A 21,076-nucleotide genomic window follows, 5' to 3' on the forward strand; every position below is an offset into this window, starting at 1 on the left:
TCTGATCTGGCAAATAGATGTGGATGTCCTATCTAAAGGGATCAGGTATATTGCCACACATCAATCCTGAAACTTAAACAATGGCTTTCTGAACTTATCTGCTCTTAATCAAATGGCATGCTGCAATAACTTAAGATAACATAATCATTAGTCATGGGAACATTATATATTTTAATCTATTTTTTATTCATCTATTTATTTTACATCCCAGCTACAGCCTCCCCCATCCTCCCTTCCCAGTTCCTCTCTTCCATGCCCCCTCCAACCCTATTTGAATCTATTTTTAAAATCCATAATATTTTTTAAATTAAACATGAAGAGAGAGATGGGTAGGTAATTAATAGCCATTGCAAAGCCCAGGATTGCTACCTTTGACCTGGAAAAGGAATCACCAAATGAGCAAGGTCTTTCACAAGGAGCAAGAGCCAAGCATTTGTGCTTTTCCATCCAGGTCACTGCGCGGTGCTAGGGAGGAAGTGCGTGCTCAATTAAACAATGTGAAGAAAGGTGCTCCCGGTGGCATTCCTTGGCAGGTTTTGCTTTCTGCTTTCTGTTTAAGCTTTCTTTCTCCTCTGGTGTGGGGCGCACATAGGGAGGGACAGTGATGGGTGAACTGGAATGGACCTCTAGGACAAAGGACTCGAACCCCAAAACAAACAACCATGAGCCTGAAATCAAGGGATAAGACTTGTGTGGAAGGTCGGAGCCAGAGCAAATCTTGACAGCTCTCTTCCTGTGGGCGGCACCAAAGCAAACAGACTCTTAAGGGACCCTAAGCCAGCTGCTCTGTGGTGGTTCATTTCCCCCTAACCACACAAAAGGTCATTTTCTGCCTCATCATCTTTAGAAAACAGAAGTGGGCATGTCTTTCACATTGCTCATCTTTGAAGGTCCAGAACTACTTAGTGTTGATTTGCATACAATAATTATTTACTTAATTAACAAGCACTCAGCTAGATTGTCCTTCAACCCTTGGATGCTGAAAATTATGTAAGCCCCCTTCAAAGTACAGCAACACTCCCTGGACAGGGCCCGCTGCTAACAGTGGGACAGACTGAGGCATTTTCCCACCTGGCTCTGCCTGGTCCAAGAGTGCCATGGAACTGAAATATCACAGATGTCTCTATCACTGAAAACCCAGGAAATGGTAAATGTAGGTTACCGGTAAATCCAGTATCTTTAGTAAAATTCTTTTAAAATGCAGAAAAGCAGCATATTCCCCACAGAGCTGGGAGTTAACCTTAAAATAAAATAAAGCACAGTCTTTAGGACGACAAATGCTTTATTTAATAGGCTAGCTGAAGCACATCAAAATTTAATGTCTCTGCCACATTAAGAACTTTCCCCTGTGGTTCAGGAACGCAGAATCCAAACCAGCCGACTCATCTATGAATAGAGAGAATCTTTGAAATGAATTTCACAGAGTATAACAAGCTCCAAGCCCTCATCCCCCTCTGGCCACAGAACACCTCGAGTGCCCAAAGGGGCATAGGGAGTGGGTGGAGTAAGCCGATGAACTTCAAAACAAAATGCAGAGAGAAGTCCCTGGGGCTGGCCACCACCTACTCACCAGATGTCAGACTTGGCATCATAGCCTTGGTGCTTCAGGGCCTCAGGACTCATGTAATAGGGAGTCCCAGTCAAAGTTGTAGCCAGCTCACACGATCCCATCAGCAGTCGAGAAACTCCAAAATCCCCTGGGAAATTGTGGTTAATTTGTGTAAATAGTTTAAACAAACAAAGACCATCACTGGAAATTAAGAACTAAAATTGATTTCACTTCACCATATATTACACAGTGCCTCGTGCTATTTTAAGGGAAAAGGAAGGTGACATTTTAAATTACATAATGGTGATCAATAGCTTTAAACATGCATGCTTTACAGGAAGAAGACTGAACAAGGAAAGAGAATTATACAACCTCAGATTCCTTATTTCTAAAATTATAAAAAAAAAAAACTAGAATAACCCGCTATTAAGCTACTTGAAGTATGATAATAACTAACAGAAGGATTCTAGAAGGACTGAATGTGAAGACATGAAAATTCACCTGCAGGGAGAAGAATTTGATATTAATTTAGAACAAAGGGAAAATTCTTAAGATTTGAACTAATCATGAATATACAAATAAAAATTTGAATCCACTGACTTCTCTAGTTAGTCACAACCTGCATTCTTTTCCTCCATAAGAATTTCCTATGTGATGCTTAGACAATTGAGTAACTATTTGAATGGAGATATAGTTCCAAAGAATTAAATATTAATAAAGCCATTATAGCAGCATTTAAATTATGTATGGCCACTGTTCACTGATTGTACTAAAGTAAGTGAGTGGGGGGTGGAGACGGCTCAACAGTTAAGAGCACTCATTGGCTGCTCTTCCAGAGGATCCAGGTTCAATCCACAGCACCCACAGTTCACAACCAAGCTGCAACTATATATAGTTCCAGGGGATCCGATGCTCCCTTCTGGCCTCAGTGGGTACTGCATACATGTGGTACACAACATATATGCAGGCATAATGCTCATACACATAAAAAATCATAAAACGTTTAAGTAAATGAGGAACCCCCAGCAATTAATGAAGCCAGCAACACAAGTCAACTGCTTACAAAGTGCCTGATAAAGAGCAGGATTGCAAAGCATGCCTTTTAAATCAACCAGCCATGTAGCAAGTGTTTTATACTTCAGTTCAGATCAGATCATCACAAACAAAATAACTGGGATTTGTTGGTCTCATCCAGGTAAGAACAAATATTTGCAAAGGTTACAGAAGCCAGGGCTGGATGACTTCAGCACTAGCTTGAACTATGCACTTCAGCTTGCTGTGGCTGCATCTAGGATAAGCTTGCTTGTAGCTTTAGAGCACGCATTTGAAACATCTTACCGATTTTAAGTTGATTATTTTTCAGAAAGATATTCTTTGATTTCAAGTCACGATGGAGTATCCTCCTATGAGGGGGTGGGGAGAGATGATAAAACCTCATATAAAATAGGAAACTAAACCAGATCTGCAATCAAGGGTGTAGTTGTATATGGGGAGTAAACATGCCCTTCCACAGATCCAGCTCCCATTGCTTAAAGGCTGCAAAGCCAAGAACAGTTCTCATTTCTCCAAGGGAAGAAGACTTCGCAAACGGGAGGTTTGAGAGGGGAAGGAACATGCCGTCTTGCTTTTTACAAGTGTTTCAAAGGGTCAGATTGTGTTGTGGGTTTTGTTTGGTTGGTTTTGCTTCATGGCTGTTGGGATAAGGTTGAGGTAAGGTCTCATAGCTCAGGTTGGTCCAGAACTCTCTGTGTAGGCCTGGCTGTCTACTGTTTTTGTAGTGCAGTATACGTCACACCTCATCCAGTACCATACCCTGGGTTGACAGGCAAGTTATCCCAAAATTTTACAATATGTTATTACCAAACTGTTCACATGTTGTGAAAGCAATAATACTGACAATGATATTGGCAAAATACTTATTGAGTTTTGTATTAAGCCAGCAATGTGTGAGATGTCCATTGAGATTTCTATTTCTGAATTTGAGAGAACCAGGATAACATGAAAATCTTGTCCTATAGAGGTCCCCAAATGCTAAACAAAGTTTACAAATAGGCACTCATGAGCTGAGCTCATGATGCAGCCAATCTCCTGGGGATTTAATATGAAAAGAAACTGAAAATCAGAGTGGACAGTAGGTGTTGACTCCTAGGCAGCCTTTGAGGATGTAGTGGTCTCAGAAAGCTGTGGGCTGTCTATAACGGTCAGAGCAGAAGACATAAAGTCTGTGTAATGGGTCAGATGGTGCTAGTACACATCCATAAATGCAGAAACCCCCCCCAAACACACACATACACACACACACACACACACACACACACACACACACACACACACACACCACACCACACCAGACAGTGACTATGTGGCCTAAGAAGCATGCCTGTGTGTGTTCAGAAAGAAAGTTCATAATCTGAGTGATGGACAGCACTCACTCAAACTGGAGATGCAGATATGCACCAGCTGGGTGGTCATGGAGACCCTGAGCCAAGAGAACAGAACTGAATGTTCAATTGTTAACATCCTCTTTGCTCATCTGGCAGAAGCAAATGTAGACTAAGAACCAGCAGAAATATACAACGGTATCAGATGCCTGGGTTTTTCAGACAACCAAATAAGATACAGACTCTAAGTGCATTTTAAATGCTTAAAATCACAAAGGAAATAAGAGAAAACTTGAAGTAGAAACACCAAAGAGATGGTGTTGATAAAGGGAATTGCCAAACAGAACTTGTAACAGAAAATGTGACCACTGAAATTAGAACCTGAGGATTAAATCCTATGTCTTGGCTTAACCCCATTGAACATATAACAGTGTGTTCAATGGGGTTAAATCTTAGGTCCACACCACACCTTCCATGATTAGCTGTATTCACAATTGCTAAAGCATGGAGGCAAATTCGATGTTCTTCAGTAAATAAATGGTCAAGTCAACTGACACATCTGGACAATGGAGTGTCATTCAGTGCTAACAAGAAATAAGCTATTAAGTCAGGAAACCACCTGGTAGAAACTAAACACATACTGCAAAGTGAAAGAAGCCAGTCTAAGAAGCCTACACAGCATATGATTCCAACAATGTGACACTAAGAAAAAGGCAAAATAATGAAGATGATAAAAACAACAGTGGCTGCCAGAGGCTAAGGAGAAGGAAGACTGAGGTAATAGAGCCTAAAGGATTTGGGCGCCAAAACCTGCTTCAGTTTGACGCATTCATGCCATCATGTGTCTTCCAGTCCCCACACAACATCAAGAAGGAGCCCTGTGTAAACTATGGACTTTGAGTGGGGTGGTGGTTTGAATAAAATTGGCCCCCATAGGCTCATATACTTGAATGCTTAGTCACCAGGGAGTGGAACTCTTTGTTAAGATTAGAAGGATTAGGAGGTGTGGCCTTGCTGGAGGAAATGTGTTGCTGGAGGTGGACTTTGAGGTTTCAAAAGCCCATCCCGGCCTCTCCTCTTTCTCTCCCTCTCTCCTCTCTCGCTCCTCTCTCTCTCTCTCTCTCTCTCTCTCTCTCTCTCTCTCTCTCTCTCTCTCTCTCTCTCTCTCTCCCTCTCTTCTCTCTTGCTCCTCTCTTTCTCTCTCTCTCTCTCCTCTCTCTCTCCGCTTATGGGTCAGGATATAGCTATAAGTTACCTCTCCAGCACCATGCCTGCCTGCTGCCATGCTCTCTACATTGATGATAATGGACTAAGCTTCTCAACTGTAAGCAAGCCCACAATTAAATGCCTTCTTTTATAAGAATTGCCTTAGTCATGGTGTCTCTTCACAGCAACAGAACAGTGACTAAGACAAGCGGTAATGTCATGCAGGCTCACTGGCTGTAGTAAACGTACCACTCTAGCAGGGAATGCAGAAAACTGTTAATGTATGGTATGGGCACAAGGCAGATGAGAAACCCTAAGAGATAAAATTAAACTAGAAGCTGGACCCAGCTACTCTGGGAAGTTGAGACAGGAGGACCATGAGCTAGAGGGTGGCCTACACGACATTGCAAGATTTCATCTCAACAAATAAAAAGATAAATGAAGAAAGGGAGTGTAGGAAGGTGTGAAAAAGAAGAGGTGAGAATATGAAAGTGGAGGGGAGGAGAGGGGAGGGGAGGGGAGGGGAGGGGAGGGGAGGGGAGAGGCTAGGAAGGGAGAAAACAGGAACAGGGTAAAGGTAGGGAGGTGTGCTTTGTTTAAATTGTCAGTCAACTTGACAAAAATCTAGAATCAACCAGGGAAGGGATTCTCAAAGGGGAACTGTCCCGATTAGGGTGGCCTGTGGGCATGCCTGTGAGGGATTTTCCTAACTGGCTTAAATGGGAAGAAGACCCAGCCAGACTTTGGGTGACATCATTTCAGAGGCTAGCCCTTGAATGAATAACAAGATTAGAGTGGTCTGAGCGTGACATGAACGAATTATTTGTTCTTTTTTATGGATGTAACTGGCCAGCTCCCTTAAGCTCTGCTACTCTGACTTCTTGTGATGACAAACTGTGCCCCAGGACTGTGAGATGAAGCAAACAGTTTCTCCCCTAAGTTGCTTTTGTTGGAGTATTTTGTCATAGCAACAGAGACCAAACCAACAAGGTGAGGTAGAGAGGGTTACACACTAGAAGTTGACCCTCCAGGACATTAAAATCCATCTTTAACCTAGCCCAGTCCTTGACTAGAGCAAGGTGATCTGCCTCTGATGTAACCACCAGCTGTAGAGGAGATTAACATCACCCAGTATCTCTTAATAACTCACCTATATTCTTCAGTCACTCAAAACTACCAGGAATACCAGGTGACAAGACCAACTGGCCAAAAGCGAAATAAATGAACAACAGCAAAAAGCTCCAAAAGGAAATCCATGAATGACTGACCTATTGAAATTGCTGGATTAGTGTGCAAAAGTTAGAACATTGGAAAATCAAGTTTGGCACTGCACTGGAAAACGATCTAGTAATATTTTTTTCCCTTTGAAACATTTTGTAACACCAATGAGACACAAGGGAAGCTGCTAGAAGCTGCTTTACAACTATTTCCTCCAAACTTAAACATTCCTTCCTAACGGAAGGAAGGTGGTCACAGACTCAGGAAGCTAACAGACCTATAAGAAAAAGAGAAGACTCCCTGCCCCAAGGTCACACAATGCAGTGTGCACAGGCTGGAAAGACTCCTTCAGGGGAGCTGTCTGCAAGCTGTGTAGCAAGCTGCAGGGACACAGCCTTTGTGAGTCGATGTGCACATTGAGTAGGCTTTAGCACAATGCAGCTGTCTTTCAGTCACCCATGATGTTGTTAGTAATCCCAATAAACTCAGATGTTCACTAACTGGGGTAGATATTTGTTCATGTCTCCTCAAGAAGTCACACAACAGAAGCTTGTAGATGATATGTCTCTGTTCCTATAAAAGATAAGATGAATAGTGTGTGTGTGTGTGTGTGTGTGTGTGTGTGTGTGTGTGTGTGTGTGTGTAAGAGAGAGACAGAGAGGAGAGGAGGGGAGGGGAGGGGAGGGGAGGGGAGGGGAGGGGAGGGGAGGAGAGGAGAGGAGAGGAGAGGAGAGGAGAGGAGAGGAGAGGAGAGGAGAGGAGAGGAGAGGAGAGGAGAGAAGAGAAGAGAAGAGAAGAGAAGAGAAGAGAAGAGAAGAGAAGAGAAGAGAAGAGAAGAGAAGAGAAGAGAAGAGAAGAGAAGAGAAGAGAAGAGAAGAAGAGATCTGGATCTTGGTTATTATAACAAGGTATAGCACATGGAAGTGTTTCAGCCAACCTGATAACTGCAAGAGAACAAGCGCGACCACACCAGCCAGACAACAGAGGCAGAAAGAACCTGAATGCCAGAGGACATTGCTGAGGTCACCTCAGTTAACCAAATCCTGAACTGACCTCCTGGAAAGCAAAATAATGAATCCTTTCTATTGATTGAGATACTTCTGTTACTTGCAATTAAAGCAATCTTCAGCTGAGTCTCTTCATGCTGGCCCTATTGATTCTAGATCCAAGCAGACAGTCTTGTCTCTTGGAGCTGTAAGCATGCAAGGAGCCAGAGAGTCTAAGGGTTTGGCTTTGTGATAATGAACTGGGGACATGCCAGAGGACTGGCTGATGTGACGTTAGGATAAGTAAAGCATACATAAGAAAGTTGTCTGGTGACAACTGGACAAGCAGACGACGAGTGACAAATAGGAATATGTTATTATCCCTCACATACAAAGACTTGAAAATATGCAGATTAGCATTATGCATTTCAAGACCAAGGCACAGACTATGCTAGAACACCAATTTTAAAACACAATGGACTGTCTCTGTGATGGAGTAAGAAGTTTTATGTAACAGGCCAGCTGTCAAGCTATTGGGGAACTGTAAAATTGTGATTTACTGACTTTATAGTTACAGTAAGTAAAATGCATCCTGCAATAAAAAGTCTTACCATATACTGGGCTAACAGCAATCCCTTTAAAATATATTTTTAAAATCCAGGAAATAACAAGGTGACAAACAGTTCAGACTGTTTAAATCTTTCTCTAGAAATCCCAAAGTATCTCTAATAGTTCCCCATCCACTACCCCACCCCTTATCTACGGAAGTGAAACCCTCCTCTCCTTTCTGGTCAACGGCCCCCAAGTGCTGTGTAAAGATTCAGAAACTGCTTGTTTGTGGTAAAATTCATCTTAGGACTCCCACCTCCATCTCCCCATCAGACTATTCTTCCCCAGCCTCCGGGTCTTTTCCTGGGTTGAAGAGTAGCCTATAGAGGCAGGGCGCCAGCATCAGGCACACAGGGAAAAGGCACAGAGGACTTAGTCTCCATCTCCCTAGACCCTATGTAAATAGTGCCGGACACCTTAGCTCCCTCCCTGCAGGTCTACCTCCACCTGGCAGGCTCTCACAGTGACCTGCAAACCCTCCTTCACAGAGGCCCCACCCCCATCCAACCAATGACTCTTAGATGATGCTCAGTCTGGGAAGCCCCTGTTCTTTTCTCGGCCATGTGACCCCATCCTGAAGTCAAAGGCACCTGCTTGACTTTCCTCATCTGTGATGAGCCTCTGTGTTGGAGCCAGGAGATGGAGATTAGGTCCTTCTAAAACTTCCTGGCTATGGCCAACACCCCAGAAGTCTAGACTTGGTGTGGAAATGCACTGACAGGAACTGACCACCCGACATCTTCAAGATGGGGGGATGGGGGAAAGTAAGAGTTCAAGAAAAACCAGACACCACAGCTCACCTCAGCATTCCTATCCCCCAGACTGGGGTAGGATACCTCCTTCCTCAGCCAAACACGCTGACAAGGATTCCCAAGCAGGTACCTTCCCCAGGAAACGAGCTCTCCATGCCACTCTTCAGAGACCCACTTAAATACCTCATTACAACATTTTTGCAAGCTGGCTGAGAAAGGTGTGGGTAGCTAGGTGATGCCAAAGCCACCTCAGGGGAAGTACCAGCCTGTCTCTCCCACACAAGGGATGCACACTAACACAAGCATCAGCAATATTTCAAGAGCACCAAGGCTGTGCACACCAGGAGGGGCTGCTCATCTTTCCCTCAAGAAACAAGGGCTAATAAGCTCCACACCCCATCAGGAAGGAGGTTTGTGCAGCATTCTCAAAGACAGCTGAGTGAACTGTGGATATTCTTAGGCTTTAACAGTTTCATTTATGTGCCTGCCATATGCTACAGACTCCAAGTATTCCAAATTAAAAAAAAAAAAAACTAAATTAAAACATAGTACAGGAATGTTCCAAAGGAGGGAGCCAAGTTTTCCTTTCTTCTGTTCCCTGCCTCCTCTTAATACACCTACCACTATCTCTGTCTTCTCTAGAAGACTGTATTTGTCAATATTCTCCACAAAAATGAAACCAAATACAGGACTTAGGACTGAGAACTGACTTGTGCACTTGTGTCTCAAAAGGCCCCTTCATCTGCATCAGCAGGCTAGCAGCCCAGGAAAGCCAGGTGTCAGTCTAAATCTGAAGGCCTGAGCCCCAGGGGAGCGAGCATATAAATCCCTATCTAAGGGGGATTTATAAGCAGGGAAGGGGGGGGGGTCTTTTCTCCTTCCTTCAGTGGGTAGCAGAATGCCCACTCACAATGAGGAAGAAAACTGACTTCACACAGATAAATTCTCATAGACCACCAAAAGCAGCATTTTAAACTGGACATCCCATTGTTCACTCCAATGGACAGACAATAACCAACATCTGCACTGAACTATTTTGCAAGGCATTGGCTACAAAGGCACTATGCCTAACCCCTCACATGGGTGTATCACATTGTTTCCAATATGATCCTCCAGATTAACATGTAAGCAATCTATGTACTTTTCAAAATACACTAATAGATACTACAGAACATGTGTGAAGCTGGAATAACTTCCATAGACCCATTTTTAATTGGCGACAATTGGAAAGTAGTAAGGTCAAAGCCGAGAAAAATATCGTGTACATATGTACTGTGTTCTTGTTCCTAAATATTCAAATGTTTTCTGCCTTGCAGTGAGTATCTCTTTGGGGAGGTAAGGGCATCTCCACCTCTCGGCCACTGAAGTTGGCCATGTGACTTGCTGTGGTCATCGGACTTGAGCAGACAGTCACTCTGTCTGAGGAGTGATGAATGCTGCACTAACTCACCCTTGCCTTCCCCCAGCCAGGAGCAAAGCAAGGTCTAGTTAGGAGCTGTTCCCCGGGCTTGGGTGCGAGGATGAGCAGAGGGAGAGGACTTGCAGGATCTCTCACATCCCTCAGCTACCAATGTGTAACACGAGCAGCCCGATTACCTTCAGTAGGAATAAGCTTGACCTCCACTGTCTAAAGGCAGCTTTTACTGGACTATGAGTCTTCTTGGCTTCTAACATCACAATTTTTAGTTGTTTATGTCTTATGCTTAACAAAAACCCATTAGGATTGTACTCATTTTTTAAAAAGACAATTAAGGTTATTTTCTAAAGGAAATGTCTTAGGCCTATAATTAATCAAATATTGAAAACTAACAAGGGAAAAGAGTGTACTGTATATTAATGAACTGGAAAATTTACACAACATTGCCTCATTTAAAAGCCAAACTGAAGACAGGAGCGATGGCACATGTCTACAATCCTAGCACTTAAGAAATGGAAGTTTGAGGCTAGCCTGGGCTACACAAGGAAACCCAGTCTCTAACAAACAAAAATGACCCTAAGGACTAAGAATGTCGCTCCATAGTAGAGTACTTGTCTAGCAAGGCCCTGTGTTCAGTTCACTAACAGCCAAAAACCACAAAAACAAAGCCTTCTGGAGACTGGATTCAGATGGAGCTATTTGTCTTTCCCATTCAAAGCAAAATTTCCAAAACTATAAAGTAATTCAAGAGGGAATTCATAAGTAATGTTAGAAATAAGAGTTACACATAGTCAAGAATTTATGAACAATTTCCTGAAAAAAAAAATGCACAAAGAGGAATCCAAAACCTAAACTAGGCATGGAAGAGTCCTGCCTCTATGTCCCTCTACCAACCGCCCAGCCCCAGCAGCTCAGCCATGCACTGGTGCCTCTGTGTCCCTCCAACAACTGCATCAGCAGCTCAGCCATGCACTGGTGCCTCTGGGTCCCTCTAACAACTGCATCAGCAGCTCAGCCATGCACTAGTGCCTCTGTGTCCCTGCACCAACTGCATCAGCAGCTCAGCCATGCACTGGTGCCTTTGTGTCCCTCCAACAACTGCATCAGCAGCTCAGCCATGCACTGGTACCTCTGTGTCCCTCCAACAACCGCCCCAGCAGCTTAGCAGTTCACTGGATGCTTTTCTCTTCCCTCTCTTCTCTCCCTACACACTGGTTTCTGCTTCCCGAGCTCACCTCCTGTCAGTTACTTTCGTATTGCTATGGTAAGATTCCATGAGCAAGGCAACTTACAAAAGAAAGCATTTAAATGGGAATCACAGTTCCAAGGGGTTAGAGTCCATGACCATCATAATGGGGAGCATGGCAGTGGGCAGGTGAGCATGGTGCTGGACCAGTAGCTGAGAGCTCACATCTCACAATCAAGAAGCAGAGAGAGTTAACTGGGAATTTTGAAACCTCAGTGCCCACTTCCAGTGACACACCTCCTCCAACAAGGCCACACCTCATAATCCCTCCCAAACAGTTCCACCAACTGGGGACCAAGCATTCAAATATATGAGCCTATGAGGGCCACTCTCATTCAGACCACTGTACCTTCTAAGTAAACTATGCCCTATTCTTGGATTCAGGACTTGAATACTGTAGGAATACACAAATACAAGCCCTGGTGCTTCCCCAAGACTCCCTTCTCTCACCCCTCCTCTCTCCATCCTCTATCTGCCACAGTCACAATTAACCTCAACCCAATTGTTTCCAATCTGTTTTCCCTCTCACCTTCCCAGACCCCAAACCTCAAGTTTATCTTTGATAAGCACCTCCCACAACCCTAGGGGTCCTTACAAATGGAAGATGAGTGTTTTACCACCAGCCCAAGCCTCTAGCCTTGCCCTCCTGTCATGGTTAACATACCTACTTCACTTCAAGTTCAGTCATTGCAGCTCACCAAGTTCATTATAATCCTCCCCAAATCTCTGCCACTGCCCCCTTACCTCCAGTCTCATAACATCATACGTGGACAGTACAGAAAGCTTATGACTAATAACTCAGCTCTCTGTCTCTGTCTTTCTCTGTCTCTCTCTCTCTGTGTCTCTGTCTCTGTCTCTCTCCTCTCTCTTTCTCTCCCACCCCCCACCCCCCGTCCCACCCTGCCTCTCTTCCATCAGTTATCATCTGATCTTACTGAAGCAAGCTCTGGTCACATAGCTTCACTAAGGCTCTAAGGCTCCAAATCTATCATCCATGCTACAAAATAAGGCCCCTTTTGACCTCAACTTCCCTCTGCCCATATCTCCATTCAAACCCTCACCTCAAAAGCTTCCCAACAGAACCACTCACCATTCACTCAAAATGGATTCTTTTTCAACCTCTGTGCCTCTCCTCACTCTGTTCCTTAAACCTGGAAAGTCCTTGGTCCATCGTTCACTCCAAACCTTCCCTGGGTCAAATTAAACACCACTTCTTTCAAGAAGCCTTCTTAATTGTCTCACATAGAATGACACCTCTTCTGACCTCCTATAGAGTACACATCTACTTTTCTTGACACTGTCATTTCCTGTGACTAACCCTGAAGTGCATAAACCCTGAGCTTAATATATTTGTGCATCTATCTTGCCCATGTAGTCCTCAGCCCTATTCTACATACAGAGCAATTTCAGTATCCCAGATCATTTCTTTGAGTCACTTAGAGTAAACTACCAAGGGTAATCTCTATTGTGACTCACCATCAAGTGGATGCGTCATGGTTTGAACTTGGATTTGAATAATCACACAACAGTGTGCACCCATCTACATCCATCTTCTTTCATAACACATTGTATATTTGAGATTCGTTCAGATCATACATTGTTGAATATGGTGTTATTTTTTTATTACAGGCTAGTATTTCACTATATAATGATACAACAATTATTTAATCATTTCATTGTAGACAAAGACTTAAGAGTGCATTAGTCATTACAAAAAAAAGGCTTCCACGGCCATTTTTGTATATCTACTGGTGATCAGGCCTCATTTCTCCTCTCAGTCCATATCATTTGTACAGAAAAATGCATTTCATTATGACATTTCCACACCTGCATCCAGTGTACTTTGACCTTTCTTATCCCTTTCCTCCTCTTTCCCTCCCACTAATCTCCTCAATAGGCTCCTCCTACTTTCATATCCTTTTATAAAATCTAGATTCTACGTGTAACAGAAAACATGGCATTTCTCTAAGTCTGGTGTCATCTGATTTGATCTCTGATTCCACCCAATTTCCTGTAAATGACACATGATTCTTTACTATGTATGAAGAAGCCCCACCGTGTACATAGATACCACTGATGGGTATCTGTGATGATTCCATAACTTGATCATGTGTGAGTGCCAGAGAGAACATGAGTACACGTCTGTCTACCATATATTCACTTTGATTCTTTTGGTCTATATCCAAAAGATCATCACTCATTACTGCCCTCCCCAGGAATAGAACCACTATTTGTATGTTTAGTCTAGAAAATACTATCACACAGTTCCCCAAAGCATTTATACCAATGACCACCCCGCAATTAATGTGACAAATGTGGAGTTGCTCTGCATCTTTGCCAACACATGTGATTGTTACATTTTTAAAAACCTGTCTGCTGACTGCACCCTTGTGTCTATATTTAATTATTACCACAGATGATAATATTATAGAAGCTTCTTACGTGCATAAGATTCCAGTGTCCATGCCCTACAGTCTTACAAAACGAGCAGTGACAGTCCCTTCCTTGTTACTATCTTACAGATGAAGAAACAAGGCTCAGAGATGTCAAGCAGTTTGCCCAAAGTCATGGTCTGTCATTCAGTGGAGACAGTGATTCTGTATAGCCATCTGCCTTCAGCTATGACACTGTAAGGTTTTATCACTCACAGTTAACCTGCAGTTCTCTGAGCTCAGGACTTCTCTTTAGTTTATTGGTATTACATGAATAAGGTGAATTAAAACATAAAATTGGTATTGCTCTATACACAAGAAGCTTATAGTGATTGGTTACAATATAATGATTAGGAGACATCATCATTTTTCATCTGAATCACAAAGAATAGAATTCCAGATCCACAGATTCAGTAACATCCACATATGTAGCCCTGTGAAATGACTCTTTATAAATACTGACAGACTGAAAATGGAACTCCTCCCTTTGGAGGTTGTTTTTAAACTCATTTATTTTTAACTATCACTAAGTAATCTTAAGCACATCAAAAATATTAGGGGAAATGTGCTCAGAGTATATTTTATACTGGCATGGGAATAGCCTTATATAACCCTGTATAATACAAACTAATTGAAAAACAAGAATAGAAAACAAGTCAAGTTTGGGCTCTTAAATCCACCAGATTCCAACTGTATACTTTGCACACAGAACAACCCCCACAGTGGGGCATCTTTGTTGGTATTGTTTTATAATTACATCCTTTATGCAATAAGCCAATAATATACTAAGAAGCAGTGGTACAGGAAAGACAGGAAGGAAGGGAAGAGGGAGGGAGAAAGGGAAGGAGGAAGGATGGATGACAATAGCAATGTAAGTGTGCATGCACAGCAGCCGACAGCAGCTTCAGGCTGCTTATTAAAGATTATATGGTATTTCTTTTCTATTGAAAAAAATTTTTATTCATTTCACATACCAACCACAGACCCCCCCATCCCTCCTCCCACTCCCCCCACCTTCTGCCCCCTCATCCCTTCTTCCAACAGGGTAAGTTCTCCCATGGGGATACAGCAAAGTCTGTACATTGCCAAGCCCCCTGCTTCATCAGAGGTGAGTAGGTGTCTGACCATAGGTAATAGGATCCAGATCCTGATCATACTGCCAGAGGCCCCTCAAATAGACCCAGCTACACAACTGTCTCCCATATGCAGATCTAGTCCAGTCCCATGCAGGTTCCACAGCTGTCAGTCTGAAGTTCATGAGTTCCAATAAGCTTGGTTCAGTTGTCTCTGTAGATTTCTCCACCATCATCTTGACCCCCACCCCCTTGCTCATCATATATAATCCCTCTTCCCTCTCTTCGACTGGACTCCCAGAGCTCAGCCTGGTGCTTGGTTGTGGATCTCTGCATCTGCTTCCATCAGTTACTGGACAAAGGCTCTATGAAGAGAGTTAGGGTATTCACCAATCTGATTACCAGGGTAGTTTAGGCACCCTCACCACTATTGCCAGTAGTCTAATCTAGGGTCATCCTTGTAGATTCCTGGGAACTTCCCTAGCACCCGGTTTCTCCCTATTCCCATAATGTCTCCCCCATCAAGATATCTCTTTTACTTCCTACTCTGTCCCTCTCCCAGCTCAACCATCTTGTTCCCTTATGTTCTCATCCCCTATCTCCTCCCCTATTGCCCCCCATCCCCAGTTTACTCATGGAGATCTCCTCTGTTTCCCCTTCCCAAGGTGACCTGTATGTCCTTTTTAGGCTATTCCTTGTCTTCAGCTTCTCTGGAGCTGTGGGATGTAGTCTGATTATCTTTTGCTTTACATCTAGTATCCACATATGAATGTGTACATACCATGTTTGTCTTTCTGAATCTGGCTTGCCTCACTCAAGATTGTATTCTCTAGTTCCATCCATTGCCTGCAAATATCATGATGTTACTGTTTTTTTACAGCTGAGTAATACTCCATTGTGTGAATGTACCACATTTTCTTTATCCATTCTTTGGCTGAGGGGCATCTAGATTGCTTCCAGGTTCTTGCTGTTATAAATAATGCTGCTATGAACATAGTTGAGCAAGTGTCCTTGTGGTATGATTGAACATTCCTTGGGTATATGACCAAGAGTGGTATCATTGGATCTTGAGATAAATTGATTCCCAGTTTTCTGAGAAACCGCCATATTGATTTCCAGAGTGGCTGTACAAGTTTGCACTCCCACCAACAGTGGAGGAGTGTTCCCCTTGTTCCACATCCTCTCCAACATAAGCTGTCATCAGTGGTTTTGACCTTAGCTGTTCTGACAGGTTTAAGATGGTATCTTAGAATTGTTTTGACTTGCATTTCCCTGATGACTAAGGATGTCGAACAATTTCTTAAATGTCTTTCAGCTATTTGGGATTCTTCTGTTGAGAATTCTCTGTTTATATCTGTAGCCCATTTTTTAATTGGATTGTTTGGTATTTTGCTGTCTAGCTTCTTAAGTTCTTTATATATTTTGGAGATCAGCCCTCTGCCAGATGTGGGGTTGGTGAAGATCTTTTCCCATTCTGTAGACTGACTTTTTGTCTTATTGACTGTGTTCTTTGTCTTATGGAAGCTTCTAAGTTTCAGGAGGTTCCATTTATTAATTGTTACTCTCAGTGTCTATGCTACTGGTGTTATATTTAGGAAGTGGTTTCCTGTGCCAGTGTGTTCTAGGCTACTTCCCACTTTCTCCTCTATCAGGTTATTTCACCATTATCTCAGGACATCACCTCAGAAACTGCTGGGAGTCACACTGAATTAGTCACTATCTGTGTCATCGAGCATGTGTTTCAGCAGATACGTGGCCAACTACAAGGGAATCTGATTACTTTTTATGCTATCGGAAACCACAGATGACACACTTAAGCAATGACATCTCCAAACCACCAGACCTTGCTGTGCCCTAGGAATATCACTATCACTCAAGATGACTGTTCCTGGGTGGTCTGGTCACTCCGCAGTGAGTGTGCCATAACTGCCCACTTTGCAAGAGTCTATTCTTAAAAATTCATTTGTATCATTTGATGGGTCTAAAACGATTTAACACCTTAACATCTGAAGAGATCATACAATGTTTTAGAAGATGGTTAGATAAGGCACCCACCACGCTCAATACAGTTTCTGCTACATTGCAAATTAACTTGGTTTCTAGAACTACAAAACAGGGGGGAGCTAGAGACATGACTCAGTGTATAAAGTGCTGACTGTGCGACATGAGGACCTGGGTTCAAATCCCAAGTACCCATATAAAAAAGGCTGAATGTAGGAACCTTGGTCTGTAACCTGAGTCCTCCTGGCAGAATGGGAGGTGAGGCAGGAGACTCAGAGGCCAAAGGGCCTGGAATATTCAGCAGAGAACATCTATCCAACCTCAGACCAAGTGAAAGGAAAGGACTGACATCAAAAAGGCTGTCCCACACCCAAGCTGTGGCATGCACACACCTGCACACACCTGCACTCACATACACACAACTGATATAAATAAATAAAAATGTGAGTAAATAATTATTCAACAGTTTCCTCAAGAAAAAAAATCATATTATAAAATATTACAGATGTTTGACGGTAGCCATTCATCTTCTGGACCTGTTTGCTTTCAAATCAATCAAAAATATTCACCTTTCAAGTTCAGACATGAGCATTAAAAACTATACCCTGTCCCCAGAAGCCAGCCAACATACCTCTCATGCATATAATCAACTCCAAGCAACAACTGGATAAACCATTCTACTATCTGGTTTTCAGGAAAGATTTTCCCAGCTTCTTTATATTCCTGAATTTTATAGTCCAGATCACGGCCCTGAAACAAAACAACATAATCTTTCATATTTTTAATAGGTAGAATTTTAATACCAAGTTCTCTCAACAATGTAAGGCAAGCAAACCCAAGACATAGTGGATACGTCTTGGTATCCCAAGTATAAGGAGATACCAAGATGGATGACCCAGATGGGACCAGCCCCTCTGGGGAAATGAAAATTGAATGTTCTGCATATCTTAGAAGTCATCTAACTCTGTTGTCCTATCAACCAAAAGACTACTCGTCTTCCTGAAAACATAGTCACTCCCACATAAATCCAAACAGAACTCTTATTCTTTTTGGGCATTTTGTTTGGTTTTGGGTTTTTTGTTGTTGTTGTTGTTGTTGTTGTTATTGTTGTTTGGTTTGGGGGGTTGTTTTGTTTTGTTTTGTTTTGTTTTGTTTTGTTTTGTTTTGTTTTTTGTTTTTCAAGACAGGGTTTCTCTGTGTGGCTTTGTGCCTTTCCTGGAACTCACTCTGTAGACCAGGCTGGCCTCGAACTCACAGAGATCTGCCTCCTGAGTGCTGGGATTACAGGCGTGCGCCGCCACCACCACCACCCAGCGAGCTCTTATTCTTATTGTCAGCAGTTACCAAGTAAAATCTGCCATTGTTCCTCTAGTTCATGTCCATCTAAGTGGGTTTTATCTTTGCCATCAAGCAAGGAAAAAAACGAATTATATAATGGAGAAGTGTTATCAGGTGCAACACAAATCTGGATGACATCCCCTGAATCTGTGTTCATATAAGACTAGGAATAACTTTCCTAGTACCCTAACTTTGCCTACAGAACCCTAACATAAGTGAAAGTTAAAAATGGAAGACAGGGGCTGGAGAGATGGCTCAGCGGTTAGGAGCACTGACTGCTCTTCCAGAGGTCCTGAGTTCAATTCCCAGCAACCACATGGTGGCTCACAACCATCTGTAATGAGATCTGGTGCCCTCTTCTGGCCTGCTGTCATACATGCTGTATACATAATAAATAAATAAAATCTTTAAAAAAAATGGAAAACAGTAAAATTCAAATCAGAGACATTAATTGATGTTTTCCTGAAATGAAATTGGTGTTGGCATGGTGCACCAGCACTGGCTGCTATGGGAGATTCTTTTGAATTTTAACTTAAATTTGTTTTATTATTAATGAATGTATAAATAAGGGGTATGTGTGTTATAGTTGGAGGTCAGAGGACAATTTCCAGAGTAGACTCTGTCCTTCCACTGTGGGGTTTGGGGATTGAACTCAGGTCATCAGCTGTGTAGGGCAAGTGCTTTTCCTCACTGAGCCACCTTGCAGTCCCAGATCATTTTGATGCTGACAGTGTCTGGGAATGGCTGAGTTTCCCCTTCTCTATTAAACACCAGCAAACCCCTCGGGAATGCAGTGGCTGGTGGTGAGTGCATGGTTCTGAACACAACAGGGCAGCATTTAGTCCCTTACATGTTGGTGAAAGGTACAAATATTAAGGCCTGAAGTTGACAATCATGAATGTCTCGATTTGCCTGGCAGTGTCTGATGTGACTCTGATGACAATATGTCTTAATATATTTTAATTACCACAGAAAATAAAATGCAGAGTGTTAAATTTTCTTAGAGAACCCATATACCTCAAAACTTCAACATTAAAACACTGAGAGATTAAAGCTTGCTTGATATGTGTCCTCAGAAGAAAAAGGCCAGAAAAAAATGCTTTTGTGGGATGTGAAGCACAGGTCCCCTGGAGAGTGCAAGAGATACCTGCCATGGCCATGGGACCATAAGATCAAAATAAAGCCACACAGACTAGGCAGAATCCTCCTCAGATGCAGTGCAAAGGTATTTCTAGCCAACGGGGCAATCGGGAGAGATTAGTTGTAATCAAACAACATGTGGCCAATGGACTAACTGCTTATAATACAGTTTTTAATTTCCTTCCAGTGCAGTGTGCAAATATTTGCTAAGCACTTTCTCTTTGCAAACTACGAAATAAGAAGTCCAAAGCATATCAAACATTCACATGCAGCCTTGATGAAACCGCCTTCCTCACTGGATTTTCTAGGCCAAGGAGATCAAAGCTTCTTGGAATTAAAAAATACAGTGAATTAATATTTAACTCTTAGCAAGAGAGAGAGAGAGAGAGAGAGAGAGAGAGAGAGAGAGAGAGAGAGACCAGTTCCCCTATCCTTCTCCAAATGTGCTTCTCCAGCACTCACTTTCCACCCTTAGCATGTCTCAGAGTTCGCCATAGCACACAAACTGTGCAGTAATAGTATTTCTGCAGGTTGTACAAATTATTTTTTGACAGTCGATCATTGTAGCATCCTAAGGAGTGGATGAGAAAGCTCTTCAGACAAAAGGTAGCCCATATCTACTACACTGTCTCTATTATCAGCTTTATATTCCCATCCAAGGACTCTAACTGGATAATATCTAAAGGATATTCTGACTGTGGTAAACATTTCTAATGTCAGAAAAACAGTGCTTCATCTCCTGGGGAGGGGGAGAGAGAGGGAAGGAGAAATGGACAGATGGATGGAACCTAAAAAAAAAAAATGAGTGAGGGTTGAGAGTTAGAATTCAGTTGGTAAATTGTTTGCTGTGCAATCCTGAAGACACACGTTCGAGTCCCAAAATGTACATGAAAAATCAGGGGATGGTGGTAGGTAATTGCAATCCCAGTCCTGAGGCGGTAGAGACAGGAGGGTCCCTGGGGCTTAACAATCAGCCTGACCTAACTGGTGAGCTTCAGGTCAAGAAGAGTTCCTAAAAATAACAAGGTAAAGGCTTTAAAGAACAGGAAGCTGTCCTCTGGCCTCCAAACACACACACACACACACACACACACACACACACACACACACACTAACACTGCATACACACAGATATGTATGTACACTGCACACACACACAAGCATGCATACTGCACACACAGGCATGCATAATGCATACACAGACATACATACTGCATACACACAGGCATATATATTGCACACACAGGCATGCACACATAGGCATGCACACTGCAAACACAGGCATGTACACTGTACACACACACAGATGCACACACACATACACACACACAAGAAATATTGACACTAGCTTCTTCTATATTTCCAATATTTATCACTTTAGAATGGCCAACATAAGTATAGCTGTCTTCATAAATTTGACCTTAAAATATATAATTGCCTATCTCACTTATAATAATATTGAGATTTCAAAAATTTATCTGTGAATTAAAATAGCACTCCTTTTAGGAATTTATTCTCAAACTACAAGTTCCTATTGTTGTTGCAGAATATTCCTTTACACTATGCAAAGAAGTGTTACTGTGATTGGTTTAATGAAGAGCCAAATGGTCAATGGCTAGTCAGGAAGAGGGTAAGCCAGAGTTCTAGGGACAGAGAGGTCTCAGGGAAGAAGAAGGCAGAGTCCCCAGCCAGATGGAGGGGAAGCAGGCTGGGCAATACAGAGTAAAG

At 42.6% G+C, this 21,076-nt stretch overlaps 1 protein-coding gene across 3 annotated transcripts in view; it reads right to left on the bottom strand.

The window, feature by feature from the left end:
• Nek11 (NIMA related kinase 11) overlaps positions 1 to 21,076 on the bottom strand; it is a 237,712-nt gene that overhangs the window by 152,230 nt on the left and 64,406 nt on the right. For 2 of the 3 annotated variants that reach the window (XM_016002174.3, XM_076576971.1), the window contains exons 4-6: positions 17,502 to 17,620; positions 2,888 to 2,952; positions 1,571 to 1,697 (exon numbers count right to left, since the gene is read on the bottom strand). In XM_016002174.3, the coding sequence (XP_015857660.2) occupies positions 1,571 to 1,697; positions 2,888 to 2,952; positions 17,502 to 17,620 (311 nt within the window). The remainder of the gene's footprint in view (positions 1 to 1,570; positions 1,698 to 2,887; positions 2,953 to 17,501; positions 17,621 to 21,076) is intronic. The other variant, XM_076576970.1, reaches the window with a different exon arrangement.

This window comes from Peromyscus maniculatus, chromosome 7, assembly GCF_049852395.1.
Source record: "Peromyscus maniculatus bairdii isolate BWxNUB_F1_BW_parent chromosome 7, HU_Pman_BW_mat_3.1, whole genome shotgun sequence".
Taxonomy (NCBI): domain Eukaryota; kingdom Metazoa; phylum Chordata; class Mammalia; order Rodentia; family Cricetidae; genus Peromyscus; species Peromyscus maniculatus.